General features: G+C 37.2%; 1 protein-coding gene across 1 annotated transcript in view; it reads right to left on the reverse strand.

Moving 5' to 3' along the window:
* Window positions 1-19,204, reverse strand: part of thsd7ba (thrombospondin, type I, domain containing 7Ba) — a 115,587-nt gene that overhangs the window by 48,047 nt on the left and 48,336 nt on the right. Inside the window, exons 8-11 of the mRNA XM_030758123.1 lie at window positions 17,097-17,212; window positions 16,001-16,133; window positions 14,660-14,763; window positions 6,401-6,592 (exon numbers count right to left, since the gene is read on the reverse strand). Coding sequence (XP_030613983.1) covers window positions 6,401-6,592; window positions 14,660-14,763; window positions 16,001-16,133; window positions 17,097-17,212 — 545 coding nt within the window. The remainder of the gene's footprint in view (window positions 1-6,400; window positions 6,593-14,659; window positions 14,764-16,000; window positions 16,134-17,096; window positions 17,213-19,204) is intronic.

Consider the following 19,204-nt stretch of genomic DNA (forward strand, 5'->3'; position numbering starts at 1 on the left):
ACTATAGGAACATTGACAGTATATTTAGCACAACTACTTGTCTGCTGTGGCAGGATGATGATATCTGAAGACATGTGGCTAAGGCTTGAAATGGGAGTATGTAATTTCTATGATTGCCTTCCTTACTAGGTGATTTTAATGTGGTACAGAATAGACGTGCAGAGATACAGGGTCATTGGTATAAATTCTTCTGCTTACATACAAAAATGACCAAGCTCCACTGTACATGTACCTTACAGACCTTATAGTACCTTATTATCTGAATGGAGTAAATCTCTGTCAGAGTGCAGATTTACTTTAGGTTCCCAATTTTTTAAAGTACAATGGGAAGTAGAGCCTTCAGTTATCAGGCACCTCTCCTGTAAAACCTGCTTCCAGTTTGGTTTGAGAAAGCAGGCAGCCTCTCTATTTTTAAGATCAGGCTTCCGATTTATTTGATGCTAATAAAGCTTATAGCGGCTGACAACTGGCTAAGAGGGACTTCTTTCCCCCCAGTGTCGCCAGCTGTTTGTTTAGTGGGTTTCTTTACATAATAGTCTAAAGTCTTGATCTACAAAGTGTACTGAGATTACTTCAGTTCCCCGGTGTAGTATGTGTTTACCTTAGGTTCTTCTGTCTGTTACGTGCAGAAATGTACTGTAAGAGCACCATCATGCAAACAGGATCCCCCCCCACCCCCCAAATTATCAACAGACTTCAGTGATTAACATGATTATGTTTTTGTTGTTTGGGGGTCTTTTTTGCATTTAAAAGAAGCTATTCATCCATGGAAGGGAAAAAAAATATGACAAATTTATTTTATTTCAAAAGTCTTGCTTTAAAAAGGAAACAAGTTCAACGTAACCTGCTGTGTAAAGAACAGATGGCATTATAGTTATAATTGTAGGTTTATGCAGTATTGCGTTTGAGGTTATTTCCTTGTTTGGTTTAAAATAAATCCTGTTGGTCCCAAATGAATAGAGCCATTCAGCACTTTAATGAATTGCATTCCCCAAAGAATAAGCAAATTGCTATGCTATTGTTACAATTAAAGTAAACACCTTGTGTACCGCAAAATGAAAACACTATCAGAATTCCTTGACCCGAGCCAAATGGACAGATCACACAAACACACACAACCTGGTGACAGAGTTGCACTGCAGTGGTGCTAATCCTGCTACGCTTGTGCACCTCTGTTTGTTTTGAGGATCCTGGGTGTCTTTAGCCCCCCGTGTGCCCAGTTGGTGAGCAGTCCATCTGTTTCCTGACACGATTTGATTGCAAACGTTCCTTATCGAGTGTGAACTCACTACAGTCACACCGCAATTCACCAGCAATCTGTTCAATCTACACCACCGCTGGTGGTTGATTGAAAAGTGCCAGTACAATATCACTTCACGGGCAACTTCACTTGGCAAGCAAATTTCTAGTTAAAGGTCTGCAGGCAACACAAAGAGTATGCTGCTAAGCTTGCAATATCCAGCTTGTTTTAATAATATCCATTTTGCTTAGAATATTTTTCCTCTAAATGATCCCTATATAATATGTCATAACCTTATGCTCTATTAAAACCCATAAGACTTGGCAGCATTGTGCAACGGCACTGCCAAGCATGCGGATATGGATGAACACCTTTGTTCATTCTGACACCCAACTGTTAAAACATGATGGGTGTTCCATTGTTGATGCTGAACCATATCCCCCTTTTGCATCTGCTTTAAAAAAAAATACATGATTTTGGCTTGTGAGATAGACTGTTTCCTTAATATTTACTGATTGGTTTATGCATATTTGAAAAGGTTGAATTGATTCATGGCTTACATACATTTGTTTTTTTTAAATGTCACCATAAACACTGAGAATATATTAATATTTTCTCATTCTGATTTTGACTAGAACACTCTGACTCTCTGTAGTTGATATGTTTTTCCACAGCAAACCAAAGGAATAAAGGGCTTCTATAAGATAGCATTATATGGATGTTATAATAAAATATTCAATATGTGCTAAGACTGCTACACAGCTTGACTGACTGACTTTATATTCTTACATACAGTATATTATCAAATTCCTCAAGTTACAACAGTCACGGCTCATAATTCATGTCACCAGTCTTATGATGGCTGAGTCACAGATCTCATGAATGGACACGTCTGACTGTTCAATTTGCCATCTGACCTCCAGTGGCATAATACTAAAACGTACGTCATGTCATGATAGAGTTTCTAATAAATACTACAAATCCTGTCCTCTTGCACTCCAGCCCAATTTAAAGCCTTTTACCAGCACACTTCTTTGAAGTTTGAGTGGATTTTAAAAGACTTTTCAAACCATCCCTAAGCAATCAGATCTTTTACCCATTAAGCACAAAAACAGTCAGTTTAGCTTTGCAATGAAACTACTGCAGAGAAAGATTTTGAACATTAAAACAAAAAACATCAAGTAGTGAAAACACAAGAGGGGAAAAAATGAAATGAAAGCAGTTTCTAGATAGCCATTGGCCATGAGCGCAAGCATATTTCTATAAAGGCCTGTCTAAAATGATAAACTGGAGCTACTTAGAAAGCTTAGAGTCAGAGCAATTGTGAATGGTACACTAACAATGCTGGATAGTGTGGCTAAATCATTTAAATGCAGTTACGCTCTTCAGGATACACACACAAACACTGCTCTCTGATAAGTGGGGGAAATAATTCACAGAAGGTAATGTTTGAATACTCATACAACACTCAACATTCTCTTGGAAAATGTGCGGGGAAAAAAAAAGAATTTATGCTTGTATCATTTTCTAAAATGATACAAGCATAAATTGCCCCTTATCCTTACAAGATACTGATCTATTTTGCTACAGCATAACAATAATCATAATAATTACATTATTAGCATTCTTCTTATTAAGACACTATATTTATAAAAGTAGAATATTATCATTCTCTGTGGTGTTTTTTTTTAGAGAGATAATTTTTTTCAGATCTTTGACAAGCAATGCTTTCCTGATAGGTGAAAAACATCAACTTCTGCTATTAAGGTGTTTTATTAATAGACACGAGTTAAAGATGATGTGTTGAAGATGCTTTCAACAACATGCAGTAATCCATTCTCCAATGCTGCTAATGTTGAACCCTAAACACAAATAATGTGCTCTATCCACAACCAGACAGCCAAACAGAGATAAGCAAAGTGACAATGTACAGTAAGATTACTCTGAAGTATCCAAACACGCTCAGCAAGATGTGGTAGTGGTGTTCAGCATATAGTATACTGGTGGACAGTATAGCATCATACTGATAGTAATAGATATTCGCACCTAATGGCATTCTATTAAGCCATGGCACATCTAATCAGTGCGTGTTTTGACTTTTGGGAATTGGAGCACCTGCAGGAAACCTGCAACGTGCAAATTCCTGACAGAAAGGCATCTGCCTCCCTATGGACATTTTCAGGCTGTTTAAAGTAACAGCGCTATAAACTGAGACAACACTGCCTTAACGTGGAGTGTCGTATACACTCCCATTAATGCCAACAGCACAGCCTCTAATTCAAATGGATTGCTATTTTTGTAGCATGTGAAATTTAAAGTCAAAGGTGTGACAAATTAAATCTGCTACTCAAGACAACATGTTTGTGTCCTTTAGAATGTGTGTGTGTAGGACAGAGGGCAGGATGAGGTGTCAGAAGCTGACAAAACAGTAAACAGTGTGTACGGCTGTTCATTTTTATGCCTTTCTCCTTTCAAAGCACAGCCAGTTTGTGAACATATTGTGAACATAAGTGGAATGGTACAAACTAGACTTAAATTATGAGAACATAAAGAACACTGCAAACATGCAAGCTTTGCAAACACCTTTTATAATGGATTTTATTCAAAATAGAGAATTATACCCACCAGCCACCAGTCATTAGGTAGACCTTACTAGTACTGGGTTGAACTCCCATTTGCTGTCAGAGCTACCTTACGTGCCATAGATTCAACAAGGTGCTGAAAATGTTCCTCAGACATTTTGGTCCATACTGACCTGTCAGACATCCCCTTCCACCACATCCCAAACATGCTCTGTTGGAGTGAGATTTGGTGAATGTGGAGGACAAACTCACTGTCATGCTCAAGAATCCACTTTGAGATGATTTGAGCTTTGTGACATGGTGTGTTATCCTGCTGGAAGCAGTCAGTGGAAGATGGGTACACAGCAGTCACATACAGTACCAGTCAAAGGTTTGGACACACTCACCCAAGGATAAGAGTGTCCAAACTTTTGCCTGGTACTGCATGAATGGACATGATCAGCAACAATACTCAGGAAGGCTGTAGTATTTAAATCAGGGATCCTCAAATCCAGGCGTCGAGGGCCGGTGTCCTGCAGGTTTTAGATGTGTCTCTGCTTCAACACACCTGAGTCACATATAGAAGTCATCAGCAGGACTCTGGAGAACTTGACTGCATACTGAGGAGGTAATTCAGCTATTTGATTCAGGTGTGTTGGATCGCGGCCACATCTAAAACCTGCAGGACACCGGCCCTCGAGGCCTGGATTTGAGGATCCCTGATTTAAATGATGCTCAGCTGGTACTAAGGTGCCCAAAGTGTGCCAGGAAAACATTCCCCAGACCTTTACACCACGACCACCAACCTGAACTGTCAATATCAGGCAGGATGGATGCATGTGTTCATGTTGTTTACATCAAATTCTGACCATACCATCTGAATGAGGCAGCAGAACTTGAGACTCATCAAACCGTGATTTGGTGCTCCATCACTTGAAGTACATAAAATAAACTTCCCAGCCTCTCGCTCTCTCCTGCCATTCATTGTGTCCTTGTGCAAAGTTGTGTATGTGCAACCCCTTTGTTCAGTCTGCCACACAATTATATTGCTTGCCATTAAGGCTGGGATATGCTTCACAAGATAAAGGTACTTCATATGGGAAGTTAAAATACATTAACAATTCAAAAGGATATGGGAACAGAAAACATTGCGAATACTGAGAACATTAGTTGTTCAGTACTCATTTTCAAGTTCAACCTTGATTTTAATCTCAGCTACACACCTGTATACTGTCATGCATCTTGAAATGTTGCAATGCAATCATTCTGACAAAAAAAAAAGATGTCACTGCCATCCAGACAAACAGACATATAAAATTCTACCAGTGCACTCAAAAATGCTTTTTTAATAGTTTCCAGTACAGTAATGTCTCAAGGATCACATGTTGTCATGATGACATACAGACAGACAAACACAACCACTGAAAATTCCTTCCGCCCTGATGCCTACATGTATACTGACCCCGTGATCAATCTGATGTCAGTGTTAAACAAGAAATAATCTTGAAAAGGGATCACACACCGGTCACAATGACAGTTAGTTTGTGGACCACACATATCTCAGAAAAAAAAAAAAAAAAAATATATATATATATATATATATATATATATATATATATATATATATATATATATATAGACTGAGTGTGAACTGCTGTAGGCTACCAACTTCCTTAGTTACATACTTGTAGTAAACAAAGTCGGGTAATTTCCAATCAAATGTCCAGATTCATTTGGTGCTAAAAAGTGAAAAAGACACAAATGAATTGAAATATTCACATATTATGACCGCTATGAACCATAAACATGCTAACACACTTCCCATAGCAACCCACAAAAGAGCTATGGCTGATTTCATGTGTTGGAATTTAAGAGCATTATAGAACGAGACAGGACATGTTTACTACAACCCCTCCAGCAACAGATAAAATATTAATGACGACAAATAGTATCCTGTCTGGTCTGAAACCCCAGCATGTAATTCAGATTTTGCCATCTGCACTAAAACGAGATTACAAGCTGTGAGAGATCAAATTTAGACATGACACAGAACTACAGGAACTGTTACACTGTAACAAACACTGTAAAAAAGTACATTTGAGTTTCCACAATATTGTACGATTCTTCATAAATGCATTTACATGCTATATTTGTTCTGTAAATGTTGATGTCTCTGAGCAGAAACATATATATTGGCAAGCTATATACATTTTGATTACTGTTAATGTGTAATGTTATTTCAACTGTTGTTTGTGGCCCTTAGCAACCATGTATTGATCCTTGTTTCTGCCACTGAAAAAAAAATATTGCTATCCATAATAAGAAATTTCGAGTTAGGTATCTCAAAATTTCAAGTTAATGAAAATAACTGAGAAATTTTTCATCATCAAGAAAACTGCCACAAGCTCAGAGACTACAAAAGCATTTATCCTTTCTGCTTTTATATTTATTTCCAAACTAATTACCAGCCATATCGATAAAAATATATAACAATGTGAGAATGTTTGACATGAAAACACAAGCGAATTGTTCCAGCAGAAAAGATGAAACAGTTGCCTTGAAATTGCATGTTTCTCACAATGAGTGAGTAACTCTTTACCTGCAAGTGAACGTTTTCGTATTCGGGAGCTGCCACATCCAGCACATTCAGAGAACTTGGACCATGCAGTTAGCGTGCAGTCATCCTTGCAAGCCACCAGGCACTCTCTGATCTGAAGGGGCAAGGGACCAGCCCATTGCAGGCACTCTGTCATATTGGCAGACTCTCCACTCTCCCCAACACAGCTGACTCCTGCAATTGCAAGAATGCCATTTCAGTTATACAATGCACAAATAACAAGCGGCAGTTCATCAAGTTGAAATTCAGTCACTGTTACTGTAAAATAGTCTTCAAGAATTTTTTATGCCTGACAAAAGGTTCATATTCACATTTTTATGTGAGGTTGCCTGGGCTCAACACACAAAACTGTTTCCATAGTGAAGCCATAGTTAAAACAAATATTCTGGTGGAGCTTTCATTTTAGCATCACATGAAATTTAATGCGTAATTCAACCTTCAAGTTCAACACCCTTATCAGACTTCTTTAGATAACTATGATTTATTGTATTAAAACAGGATATTTATATTAAAACAGGAAATTCATAATAAAAGCCCAACATAAAATGTTAATAACTTTGACAGAATGAGCTACATGCGTTACAATGAAATTATTGGAGTCTGATCAAAGACAGACATAGACACCACAATTCAGCAATGATGCTGAATGTGCCATGAATAGTTACATTAAATGCACAGCAAGAGCAAACGTGTTTTGTCTGTTACTGATACTGGGTCTAGCACTCAGTCGAATAGAAGAAACATTTCACAGCCCACCTCAGTTACTTTCTTTCAGGCCAAAATAAATAAATAAAAATAAATAAAAGATCTAAGTGGTGTCTTTTCCAGAAAATGCAGTAGCTGGCTTTATCAAAGGTCAAGAGCAGAAGGAACAATCAATATAAGAGATAGCTCAGAATGGGTTTTTAAAAGCTGTACTGTGAGACTGCATTTAACTTTGATCTAAATGACTGTCAACATGCTAGCATGCTCATAAATGGTAATATTAACATGCTGATGCTTAAGAGGTTTAATGATAGCAATGTTCATCTGTTATGTTAGTATATCAGCAAAACATGGTAATACAACCTGTACTTTTCAGCCCATTTCCCTAAATATATACACTCCCAACCTGCAGAAAGTTTCACGGATCACCAAAAATAATACTTTTCATTCCTTTGGGTGAAGGCGGAGTTAGCCTGGTAGCATGTCTTAAAACAAGTGAAACCTAATAAATATATACTTCATAATGTCATAATGCCGAATGCTGAAATCAAACTAGTTAAAAGTGCTTTGCAGATCTGTTTATGATTTGCTGACACACATTGGAACATAAATTTATGATTGTCAGCTGGATGGCTTTGAGCATCTTGAATCATGGATAATTGTGATAGCATTTGAGTAACATAATATCCTAACATGGCAAACCAAAGATTAAGCATAATCAATGATCCTAATGAATTTTTTTTTTTTTTTTTTTTTAAAGAATATTCATATTTTATAGGAAGTTACTTATACATTTAATCATCTAATCTACAAAGGGAACATGTTGTGGAAGACTATTTCCATTTGTTACAAACACGTGTGAGTTTTGACAGAAGTCACAAACACAGGCTGTATCCTGCAACACTGATCTGTGGTGGCAATGCAGTCAATCAAATGGCACATATGAATTACCTAGATAAAAATAAATAGATAAATAAAAGCAATAATAATAATGATAAAAAAAAAAAAATCTGGATTACAATAGCCAAAACATCCACGGGTTGGGAAAGGAATCATTTCCCCCCTTCCCATGCACACTGGCTGAATCTTGATTTAGAAAAAAACTGCATGTATTAGTGATATAAAAACAGTACTATATAGAGTTTTTTAAAAAAGAAATAAAGAAGTAAATAAACAAGTATGTCTGTGAACATAATGACTCGAGTTTGCTGGCTGAGAAAGACACTTTTAGCTTTGTCAGGTGCTGCTGACTTTATAGGCAGAGGTGAATGGACTTTAGCGCCTTCAAATAGAAATACCTACAGACAGACAAACAAGCTGCATAGGATATTATAATGTTCAAATACCTTCCTTTGTCACTCTGAGATTTAAATAAATTATTGTTGCCAGTGAAGGGAACTTCTCCTCCCCCCAACGCCTCCATGTCTTTGAGGATTCACTGATCTACAAACATGCCTTTAATCCATTGTATTGATTTGTATTTGACTTTTAAATTTTGCCCTCTGACAAAAACTGTTTCGTTTCTACATGTCTGCTGAGAAGGCGTGGGCTGGTCATTTACATACAAGGCGTCTCCACAGGCAGCACAAGGGGGATCTATTATCAAAGTGCATTTATGTAATGGTCAAATTCATAGCTGTACAAAAATCATCACTTTATTCTATAGGTTAATTCTGTAAGTCAACAGGTCATAAACACATTACAATATAATGAAAAATAAATTGCCATTTATTTCTGTCCTTACCTTACCTAGTCTCACTGAAAACCCCATTCTGTGATCCCCAATGGCTTCTTATTGAGAGTACCAATCATTGTCATCTTATTTTTACTGGGGGCCATCCATTTCACACATGATTATCTCAGTCTCTGGTTGCCTACGCCCATTTGTGTAGCCTTTCACATCATCTCGTCTTACAAATTGTTACATTTTTGTCAAGGTATCCCAGCAAATGACAGGGATCATCTTTGATTATATAGCTACTTAGAAAGGTGAATATCTTTAAGTGCCGTTTAAAGAGGGAATGCTTTCAAGAGGCTCGTCATACTCTACCTTTTTAAAAATCCTGAAGGGCTTGGAGGTAAAATGATATTCTTTAAAATCATCAAGTTTCTTTCTGCTTTATTCAGTCCAATCCAGAAGATTTTATGTTTTATATCTTTACTTAATACAAAGTTTTTAATGCATTATACATCCAACCCACACATCCACCATCAAACACAATCTTCATTTTAATTCAGTCATACTGCTTGTATAATGTTCTTCAGTATAATGTATTGTGAAGAGTAATGTGGACTGGATTCATCATAGCCATTAAGTCACATCTTTCCTGGAGCAAAAGATCATCAGCATGACTCATTTTCTACTGAATAATTACTCACAACCGTTCCAGTTCTACTCAGGAAGGAATATAACATATCCAGCTGGTTATGAGACAAAATCTAGCTGAATTTAGACATAGTGTGTTATATGTAGTGCAATATAGAGTGATTACCTGATCACTCTAGTAGTTATCAGCTACAAATTCACACAGGTAATCTACATTCAGGTGTTCTCAATAGCGAACCTTTTAATTTAGAGGTTTTTTTTTTTTATTTGAAAAGGTTACAATTCATCTTGTCAGATATTCTTTTATTTAGTAATGCCTGTTATCAATGCGTAGTATGCATAACACAACCCTCACCTCATTCTACATGTTATTAGACATTAGCATTCATGCAACATGCCTTGCATCTGGCATGAGCCCAGATGCACACGGACATGAAAGTATTTATTCAAGGCAAGGAAATATTGGTTCTGTAAACCTCAAATCCAATCACAAATATTTTGCAAATTCTAACTCTTATTCTAATCTCATAGTAAAGCCCTGAGCCTGAGGTTTATAACATTCTGACTGGTTTTGACTGGGCAAAAAAGCCCTGGTTGCTCTTTAAACTGTTCTTTTACTATCTTTAAACTATTCATAGTGGCATTTATCATCACTAGTCAGTTTCCAGGGGCTGCGCAGTATTTATATTAAAACATTTCTCACTCCTAGTGCAGGCAATTGCAACCAAAACGCTGCTTTAAAAAGTAATATTGGTTTATACATAGATTGTGTGTCTGTTTTTACCTTTTAGTGGTTAGATAGTATGTCAACAACAAAAAAAAAAAAAGTAATGTTAAAACATGATAAGCCCAAAGTCAAGTGCAAAATTTACTGTTTGGTTTAATGCATTTATATCTGCCACAAAGCAAATATGGAAATGTAATCATTAAGAGATATTTGTTTGATGTACAGATGCAAAGTTAAAGGAAACATGTTAATACGGAAATGATACAGATTTGCACTACCTGGTAATACAAATAGAAGCAATGCAGAGCTGAAAACAGCTAAGTTCTTGTTACTTGGGAAATCTGACTTCCTGCATTGTGCCACACAGATTTGCTGCGTACTGCCACAGTAAATATCAGAGTAGACATACAGGATTAGAAACACTGCTACTGACTGTTCATGACCAGAGGACAGAAACAAATACACAAAATACATTGCTAGTCGGCAGAACCACAACACAATGTTAATACTTTATGCTTAAACAGTTCCTGTGTCATCGAGGAGATAAGATTACAATCATAATTGTTTACTGCCCTGTTTAACAATTTTTACATTTATAGTAACTACACTGCTTAAGCATTTGCTGATAATTACCTATAATTTAAGAAAACTGATGGACTAGTAAACTGCAGACATTTACATGTTTACTATATGGTGTGTTAATAATACATATATATATATTTTCAATATTTAACAGATAGTGCAGAATATAAATAAATGATAATTACTCTTAAAGTCGTGGTCTCACTGCCTAACTAACAACTTGCAAACAATTAGCCTGATATACACTATATGGGCACTACTGGGCCACCAACACATTACACCTATATCAGCCATGAAAACTCAAGCTATGAATCTCCTGGTGCACAGTTTTTGTGCTGATGTTTATGCCACAGGAAGTTGGTAACAGTTATTGAGTCAGCAGAGTGTTGGTGATTTTTATGCACTATCCGCCTTAGCACACACTGTGCACATGCGCTACGCATCTTAGCACTGAGGAGCATTATTAATAGATTGATTCTTACACAGTGTTTTTCTACTCGAGAACTCAAAACTTGTACAACATGCCTCATTCATCCATTCATACACACACCAATGAACACATCGCAGAGCAACTTGGGGTGTAGTATCTTGCCCGAAGATACTTTGACATACAGACTGGGGCAGCCAAGGATCGAACCACCAACTCTTCCGATTAGTAGATGACCTGCTCTACCTCCTGAGCTACAGCCACCCTCAATAGTGAGTTGCCATGATTCCCAAATGCTTCCACTTTGCAATAATACCACTTACAGTTATCTGTGGAGTATGCAGAAGAGAAGAAATTTCATAAACTGACTTGTTGCAATGGGTCCATCATATTACAATAAATACCACACTTTAAATTCAGCGAGCTTGTTAGTACAATGCATTCCTTCACATGTTTGTAAAGGCAGACTGCATGGCCACTGTAGGTGCTTGATCTTATACACCTTTGGCAATGGGACTGAAAACACCTGAATTCAAAGATTACTTTGTTACCTTTGTCCATACAGTGTATTTGAAATCATTATTCATTTCAAGATGCTGTAGAAAGTGAAAGACAAGCAAGCCAAAGCCAGCCAATATTTTGAACTGAAAGAGGATGAAGGTCTGACATACTAATGTTGCAACATTTCATATTCAATTTTTCAGTGAAGAGAAGCGTTTGAAGTAGCTATCATCTCATCTCACATACTCTTACTACAGGATGTGAACATAGTGGCTATAATTAATAGTTAGTCTAGGGGAAGCAATACAAAGTTGAATACTGTATATGGGGCATGCCTTACAATTCATCTCAACCTTCTAGTTCCGGTCATAGATAATTTTGAAAAAAATGTTTATGAACAATTCAATTACCTTCAATAGACCATCAAGGATTTTAAAGTGCTACTTCAAATGCTTTGCATTGGTACGCTTTTTTCTATGTTTATATAAGCGGTTTAACAGGAATAAAGTTAATAAAAACACTTTTTACTTTTTTTTTTACAATAAGAAAAAAGCTTTAATTATAAACCAATATCTCCCCTATTTTTTCCATCATTTTATTGCAACCAAAATTTGATTCTGTGTAATGTTAATAACCTTCTATCATATCTAGAGTTGATTCAGTCCTGCATTAAACCCAAAACCAAAAACCGGCTGCCATAGATCTTACTACATATAGCCTCAGGGCTGCAAAACTCACTTTTCAACCTGTTGGGTGGTTTCTGGACTGTGCAGATTCCTGTGTCATATCCTTGATGAACATCCTTATGCTGCTCTCAGAGTTGTGAAAATGACTGCCACAGGCGCAAATTATTAAAAAGCCATACGTGTTAAAAGGATCATTTTGCCCTCACTACAGGCAAGCAAAACTCCCAACACATTCCAGAAACTGGCTGTTCTAATTTACTTATATAGCTCGAGTGAAGTTTTCAGTGCATTATTGTACTGCCTTGAGAACTTTCTAGCATTTCTGCTCTCAGCGTTACTCATTTCTACATGGCAGTATAATTACAACTGACATTTCTCAAGTGAGTTTCTATGACTTTTCGATGAGGATGGGAAAAGTGTTTGTAGCGTTCCCAGGTTAAGAGCAAGCCTCATTGACCTTTAGAGCTTCCTATTTGAATATGATTAGTTGATAGCTAAGTTAAATACCTGTGACATTTCAAAAACTGTAGTATGAGGGGGAAATTTGCAACTGGTAGAGACACAGAATTTAAATGCAGTATTTAAACAACAAAGACTTTAGAGGTTATGTTCACTCAGTTCAGGCTTAACCAATTCAATTAGAGGGCACATAAATGTCAAATTGCAACACAATTGTAGAAAAGTAATTGGGAACAGAGCCATAGCTTCAATGTATGAAGGCATATTCAGAAAAAGTAAGAAGGTAACTTTAGCAAGTAAGCTATGTTGAATTATTATGAGTCTGTTACTCATGTTGCTTTATGACTCAGTGTTACATCTGCCTTGCATGTAATATAATGCCACCGTTGCAGTCCTCCTCCAAATTCAGGTCCTCTACAGAGGCCTGAGAACTTAAAGGGTCCTGTGCTGTATCTTAGCTGCTCCTAGGAATGCACTCTTCTGGACAGAGATCTCAGATTGCATTCCTGGAATTTGCTGGAGCCACTTTCCCAGTTTTGGGGTCACTGCCTCAAGTGCTCTGACCACTGTTGCCTTCACCTTCCACATATTCTCTAGCTCTTCTCTCATCCCTTGGTATTTATCGAGCTTCTCATGTTCCTTCTTCTTGATGTTTCCATTATTTGGTATTGCTGTGTGACTACGCCCTTTGTCCTCTACTTGTCCACCACTACTATGTCAGGTTGCCATCATTAGTTTGTCCTGTACCTGGAAGTCCCACAGGATCTTAGCTTGGTCATTCCCTCCCATTTTGACTTCCGCACTTCCAGGTCATACTCAGCACAAATGTTCCTGTATACTATATATACAGTGGCTGCCTCAAGTGGGGGAGTTTAAGTATCTCAGGGTTGGATTCGGCGCTGCAGCTGCAGTAATGCAGATGTTGCACCGGTCTGATCTACGTCCCTAACTTCAACTATGGTCACAAGCTTTGAGCAGTGACTGACAGAGGTGGCTGTTTAGAGGGAGGTCTGGGTTTCTTTGTTTAGGCTGCTGTCCCCATGACTCAGCCTCAGATAAGCAGAAGAAGATGGATGGATGGATGGATGGATAATTTCCTCTTTTTAATGCCCATTTTTTTTATTTTAAAGGTAAACACTTAACAGTAGATGCAATGTGTGCAGCAGAAAAATCACTATAATGCATAATTTGCTGAATTTGCAGTTGTTTACAAGAGATAAATTACAAGGATTGTTTTTGTGAATTGAAAATGATTTATGTTTATGAATGTTCTCTTGTGGCTTTACATTTTAAATTGTGTTCTGTTGGCGCTGATTTGCGTAACACACATGAACTAGCCTTCTCACAATGTTAGACATTATAAAGGCAAGGAAAGCTATGAAACACATTCAGAATCTTATTCAAAAACACTCCAATGTGAGCATTCCTAAAGTTTTTTTTTTTTTTTTAACTTAAATTTATGAGTCAGCCCATATGAGTCCTGGTGCTAGCAATGGCTTTGTATTTCTATTTATTTCAAGCAAACACTAAGAAGCTTGCACTGACTGGAGTTGCTGCATATATTAATAAGAGGCTAGTGACATGATGAGATTGTCAAGAAAGCACAGAAAGGTTCATCTAATGATATTCACTGAACAAATTGCTCCCTTCCTTAATGTTTCTGTCATTTGCTTGTTAGACGAGCAGTTCAGAAAGGACTATTAGGTCTCATTAAATAAAGACAATCTATACAGTGCAGATAGAAGAGGAAAGCTGAAAATAGGTGATATGGCAGCAGCTGTCTGGAAAGTATAAAGCGTAGAGAATGCACTTAAACGCTAAAACTTGCCTCTTGTTTCTAAACCTTTTCCACAGGTTTCTCCTGGTCCAGATAATCCACGTCTAACAGATTCAGGAACTACAGTGCAACTGCTCCACTTGTGTGTCCTCCACCTAGACCAAAATGCAAATAAAGAAGAACTTTAGATTAACAGCAAACTATTGCAGTTTCAAGTACAGAAAGGCTCATTTCTTCTCACAATTGTGAGTTTGTAACTGTGGATTTGGACCAATGTGGAAAAATGGATGCGAGTGCCATTACTGCTGCTACAATGAAATAAAAAAATTATGCCATTAAATTTGTCCAGTTTGTGTAGATCACATTGCTGGATTGGTATTTGGTTTCTGGAAACACCAAACAATGTGACACATTTTTTTTATGCTGCTTGAATGTGTCTTTAAAATTACTGTGTATTATTGGTGCAATTTCTTTTGATTTGGATGGTAGATAATGTTATATGAATACTAAAAATAGATGGGATATGAAATCACACTAAACACTAGAAAACTCTCAGTTAAATGCCTGAGGGTATCCATTTTATTACGTATATGTGCAATGCACAGTATTAACTGTAACATGTTTCTGAATATTCTGAAGGCAGCCATAAGGCCATATGTTATCTATGCATCTACAGCAGCCTGGCTGCCCTTATGGTCGTTTGCAAAAACCAAACACCCAGTGTGATGTGTAGCAATGGGTCATTGCACTCCTAGAAGCTCCACTTACACTAGATCTTTTTGTAGGGTTTAACCCCAAGAAATCCATTACAGTAGGAACTGGGGGCTGTATGAATAGCAGGAAGAGGTTCTACTGAAAACAACAACAAAAACATGAAAGCTCAGAGCATTTTAAAAAGGTAAGAAATGAACTAACCTATTGTGGTGGCTGTGAACTCAAAATGTTAAATGATAAACTACTGTATAAACATGTGCCAGATCACTTTACTCTGTGTGAATAGAACTTTGTTCACAGTTTGCAAAACACTGCAATCTTTGAGGCAGAAAACAAAGAAAGTGTTATTTGTCATGTTACACCTTTTTTAATGTTCAGTTTTTGCTTCATACATACCATTGCATTACCTAACTGTAGATTTAATCTAAAGCTCTTTATCTTATAATGAAAGCTGTCAATTACTTCATTATTTATTTTAGCTTAAAAGCAACAACATTTTTCTGTTGCATTACATTTTTACAACATGTAGCCATATTTCACCATGTGTCAAATATCAAGGTTTTTTTTTTTCAAAAATAGCTCACTCCTTACCCTCTGCTCTTATATAGCAGATAAACTAAGTTAACTTGTCCTCGGATTAGAAAAACAAAAGCAGCTGATTATAAATAGTGCTTTTACCTATACACTGGACATAAACGAAGTGATTCACACTCTCTCTCTTCGTAAAGGGTGTCGGGACACTCTTGACCTCCATTAGCAGCCCTCTGAATAATGGTCCTGTATCGAGACTGTGTGGCGGCGGTTGCATTTTCTGTTAAATATGAAAGATAATCCTCACAAAAACGCTGTGTTCAGTGACAGATTACTTGCACAGTTGAATTTAAGTGAACATTTCCAAGGAGGAAGAGGACGTAACACGATACTGAGACAAGTGCCTGACAAATGTCTGGGACACAAAATAAATGATGCCTCAATATCACCACACAGCTCTAATATCTCAAGGAGAAAAAAAAAAAAAACAACAACAAAAAAAAACAAGTGGTCTCAGAATTGATCTGATCCTGATTAGCATGCCCTTGTAGCTGTGATGTCCTCCACTTCACTGCAGTCTGTTTTCGGACACACTGCACTGTAATGGCTTCATTTGGCTCATGCTCCAAGGCTCATTACACAGCACTAATTACTAAACATTGAAAATGGTGCAATTAAGAAAGTGATTACATCATCAACAGACCCAATGGACTATAGCATATTTACACAGATGAGATGCCTGCTCAATTCTTTTAAAAACAATTACATACTTTTTGATTTCCGAGACATTACAGTACACATATTGAAATCCATTAAATATCCATTCTTTCCTCTCTATGTGCTAGGTTAATTTAATAGACAGTTAGCACTGTTGTTTACAATTAAATGTAATACTTGACAACACTTTATATGTATTGTACTTTACATTTTTCTTAAAGGTCTCTCTTGTCATGATTATAACATATTTATTCATTTATATTTTTTGAAGCTTATCTGTACACTGATATCAAATTAAAATCAATTTCTGAGTCCTTTGATGACTTGATTAGCAGTTTCTTTACCTAATATTGTGAACTATACAACTATAAAAAGTATGTTTATTTGAATAGCTAATTTGTGCTACAGGAACCCCAATATACTAACAGTTTGTCTTCATAAAAATGTTACAATTTTAAAAAGATTTTAGTTCAAGATATTGGTTGATTTTAAAACAAATTTCTAGAAATTCATGTCAGTGAGCTACCTGGAAGGCAGGTTGACGGGCAAGCTGTCCATTCACTGAAAGGTGTCACAATGCAGTCTTTCTTGCAGGGAAGCAAACAAGGACGGATGGTTTCTGGACGGGAAGAATCTGAACACCTAAACATACAAACAAACAGTGGTCTTAAACTCTCTTCAGCCCCTAGGTGATGAATGATAAACGTCCTGAGTCTCACTGGTAAGAGGATAGCGCAGTAAAACAACTGCCCCGTCCTTGACATCACACATCTCCCCGCAGAAAACATGATTGATTACATGTGCCGCTGCCTGCATGCTCAAGCAAAAGCTACACAAATATAGAAATTTGCAGTTTTCTCACACATTCAGCTGCTTCCCAGTCTACAAATATTACTCAATGAAAAGAATAAAAATCCTCTCCCAATTATTAATTATTCAAGCGTATAAAGTGCCAGCATGCTTTACAATACATTTTCACTTTTAAATCCCAGTTTTGTTAAAAACTATACTAATCAATGTGTCTTTAGACTAACAATAACAAATTGTGTGAAAAGTGTAGCTCACAGAAACAGAAATCCCCCCTTTTAAATCCCTGTTTCAGATTTCCAGCCCACAGTGTTAGTTCTCTTCAACCAGTAGCAATAGAGAGGTGTTTTAACCAAAGTTCCCCCTAAAAACCGCATGGTGTGTTACTGACACCAAAAAGCAGTCAGAAAAGTTACCAATCAGCTAAATAGGCTATGTAGCTATAAATAGTGGAAACAAATTTATTTATGAAATTTATTAAAACATCCTGGTGAGTGGATTTATTTTACATATAAAGAGCAGCCAGAGCCATCTTTTGTTACTCACAAGACAAGTGAAAGAGTGTTCTAGGAGAAATCAATCAAACATGGCTGCTAATTAACCTGAGAAACAAGGATACACAAACTGTTTACCAATAGATCATTCCTGCTACACCAAACACATCATTACCAGGTTTTAATGAGCATCTGACCGACTTTTACTTTTTACAATTTCCTTGTCTTAATTCATGCTGGCACATCTCTTGTGTAACGTATCTGTAACAACCCTCTGGCTGTGTTGTATTTTGTGTGTTGTGCAACCTTGAATTGGTGCGGATTAATGCAGCTGTGTAAAATCAAGTAAGTCATAAGCTTTGATGTCTTCATCAACCAGCAGCAAACCTCTGTCTTCAATGCACAAATACACACACATGAAATTTCACATTTCAGAGCCAGTGACTTCCTTTGCCCAACAACCAAATCCAGGTCTCACTAGAGACCCAGCATGGCGCCACATCCTACTGACTGCAGAAAGCCAGCACGCACTGCAATGAGATCAAAGTATGCCAAAGCATAAGGAGGATAGATACATAAAACCCATCTTTCCCCAGCTTTATCTCTCCCTTCTCTCTCTCTCTCCCTTTGCAGTGATGTATGCCAGAGGGCATGACAATGCAACAGAGCATCTGGGGTATATTGTGTGGTTTTCCCAAAATGAGGAAGTTAGACTTACTGTCAAGGCCACAGTGTTCCGCTGTGACATTGTGGAAAATATTAACAGACTCTAAAAATTTTACATTAAGATACACATTAAGTACAAGCATTTTTTTAAGGTTTTCAAAGCAGCCAATAAAATAATTATATAAATAAATTCCCCATTTGCCTAACAAGCTTTTTTTGTTTGTCCTCCAATGTCAGGTCCTCTTCAAGAAGCCTAGGAGCTTGAGGGTCCTGCGCTGTATCTTAGTTGTTGCCAGTACCGCGCTCTTCTGGACAGAGATCTTGGATGTTTTTCCTGGAATCTGCTGGAGCCACTCCCCAAGTTTGTGGGGGGTCACTGCCCCGAGTGTTTAATTTATCACGGGGACCACTGCTCCTTTCACCTTCCACATCCTCTCTAGCTCTTCTCTCAGCCCTTGGTATTTCTTGAGCTTCTCTTTTTCCTTCTTTCTGTTGTTGCTATTGCTGAATCTATCAGTACAGCCTTTGTCCTCTGCTTGTCCACCACTACTACTGTTAGGTATGAGCAGCCAAATTTTCAAAATTATTGTAAAATCAAGGTTAGGGGTTATTTTGTTTTATTTTATTGTCAAAAAGAAGCATACCAATATTCAGGTCAATATCTCTA

This window comes from Archocentrus centrarchus, chromosome 21, assembly GCF_007364275.1.
Source record: "Archocentrus centrarchus isolate MPI-CPG fArcCen1 chromosome 21, fArcCen1, whole genome shotgun sequence".
Taxonomy (NCBI): domain Eukaryota; kingdom Metazoa; phylum Chordata; class Actinopteri; order Cichliformes; family Cichlidae; genus Archocentrus; species Archocentrus centrarchus.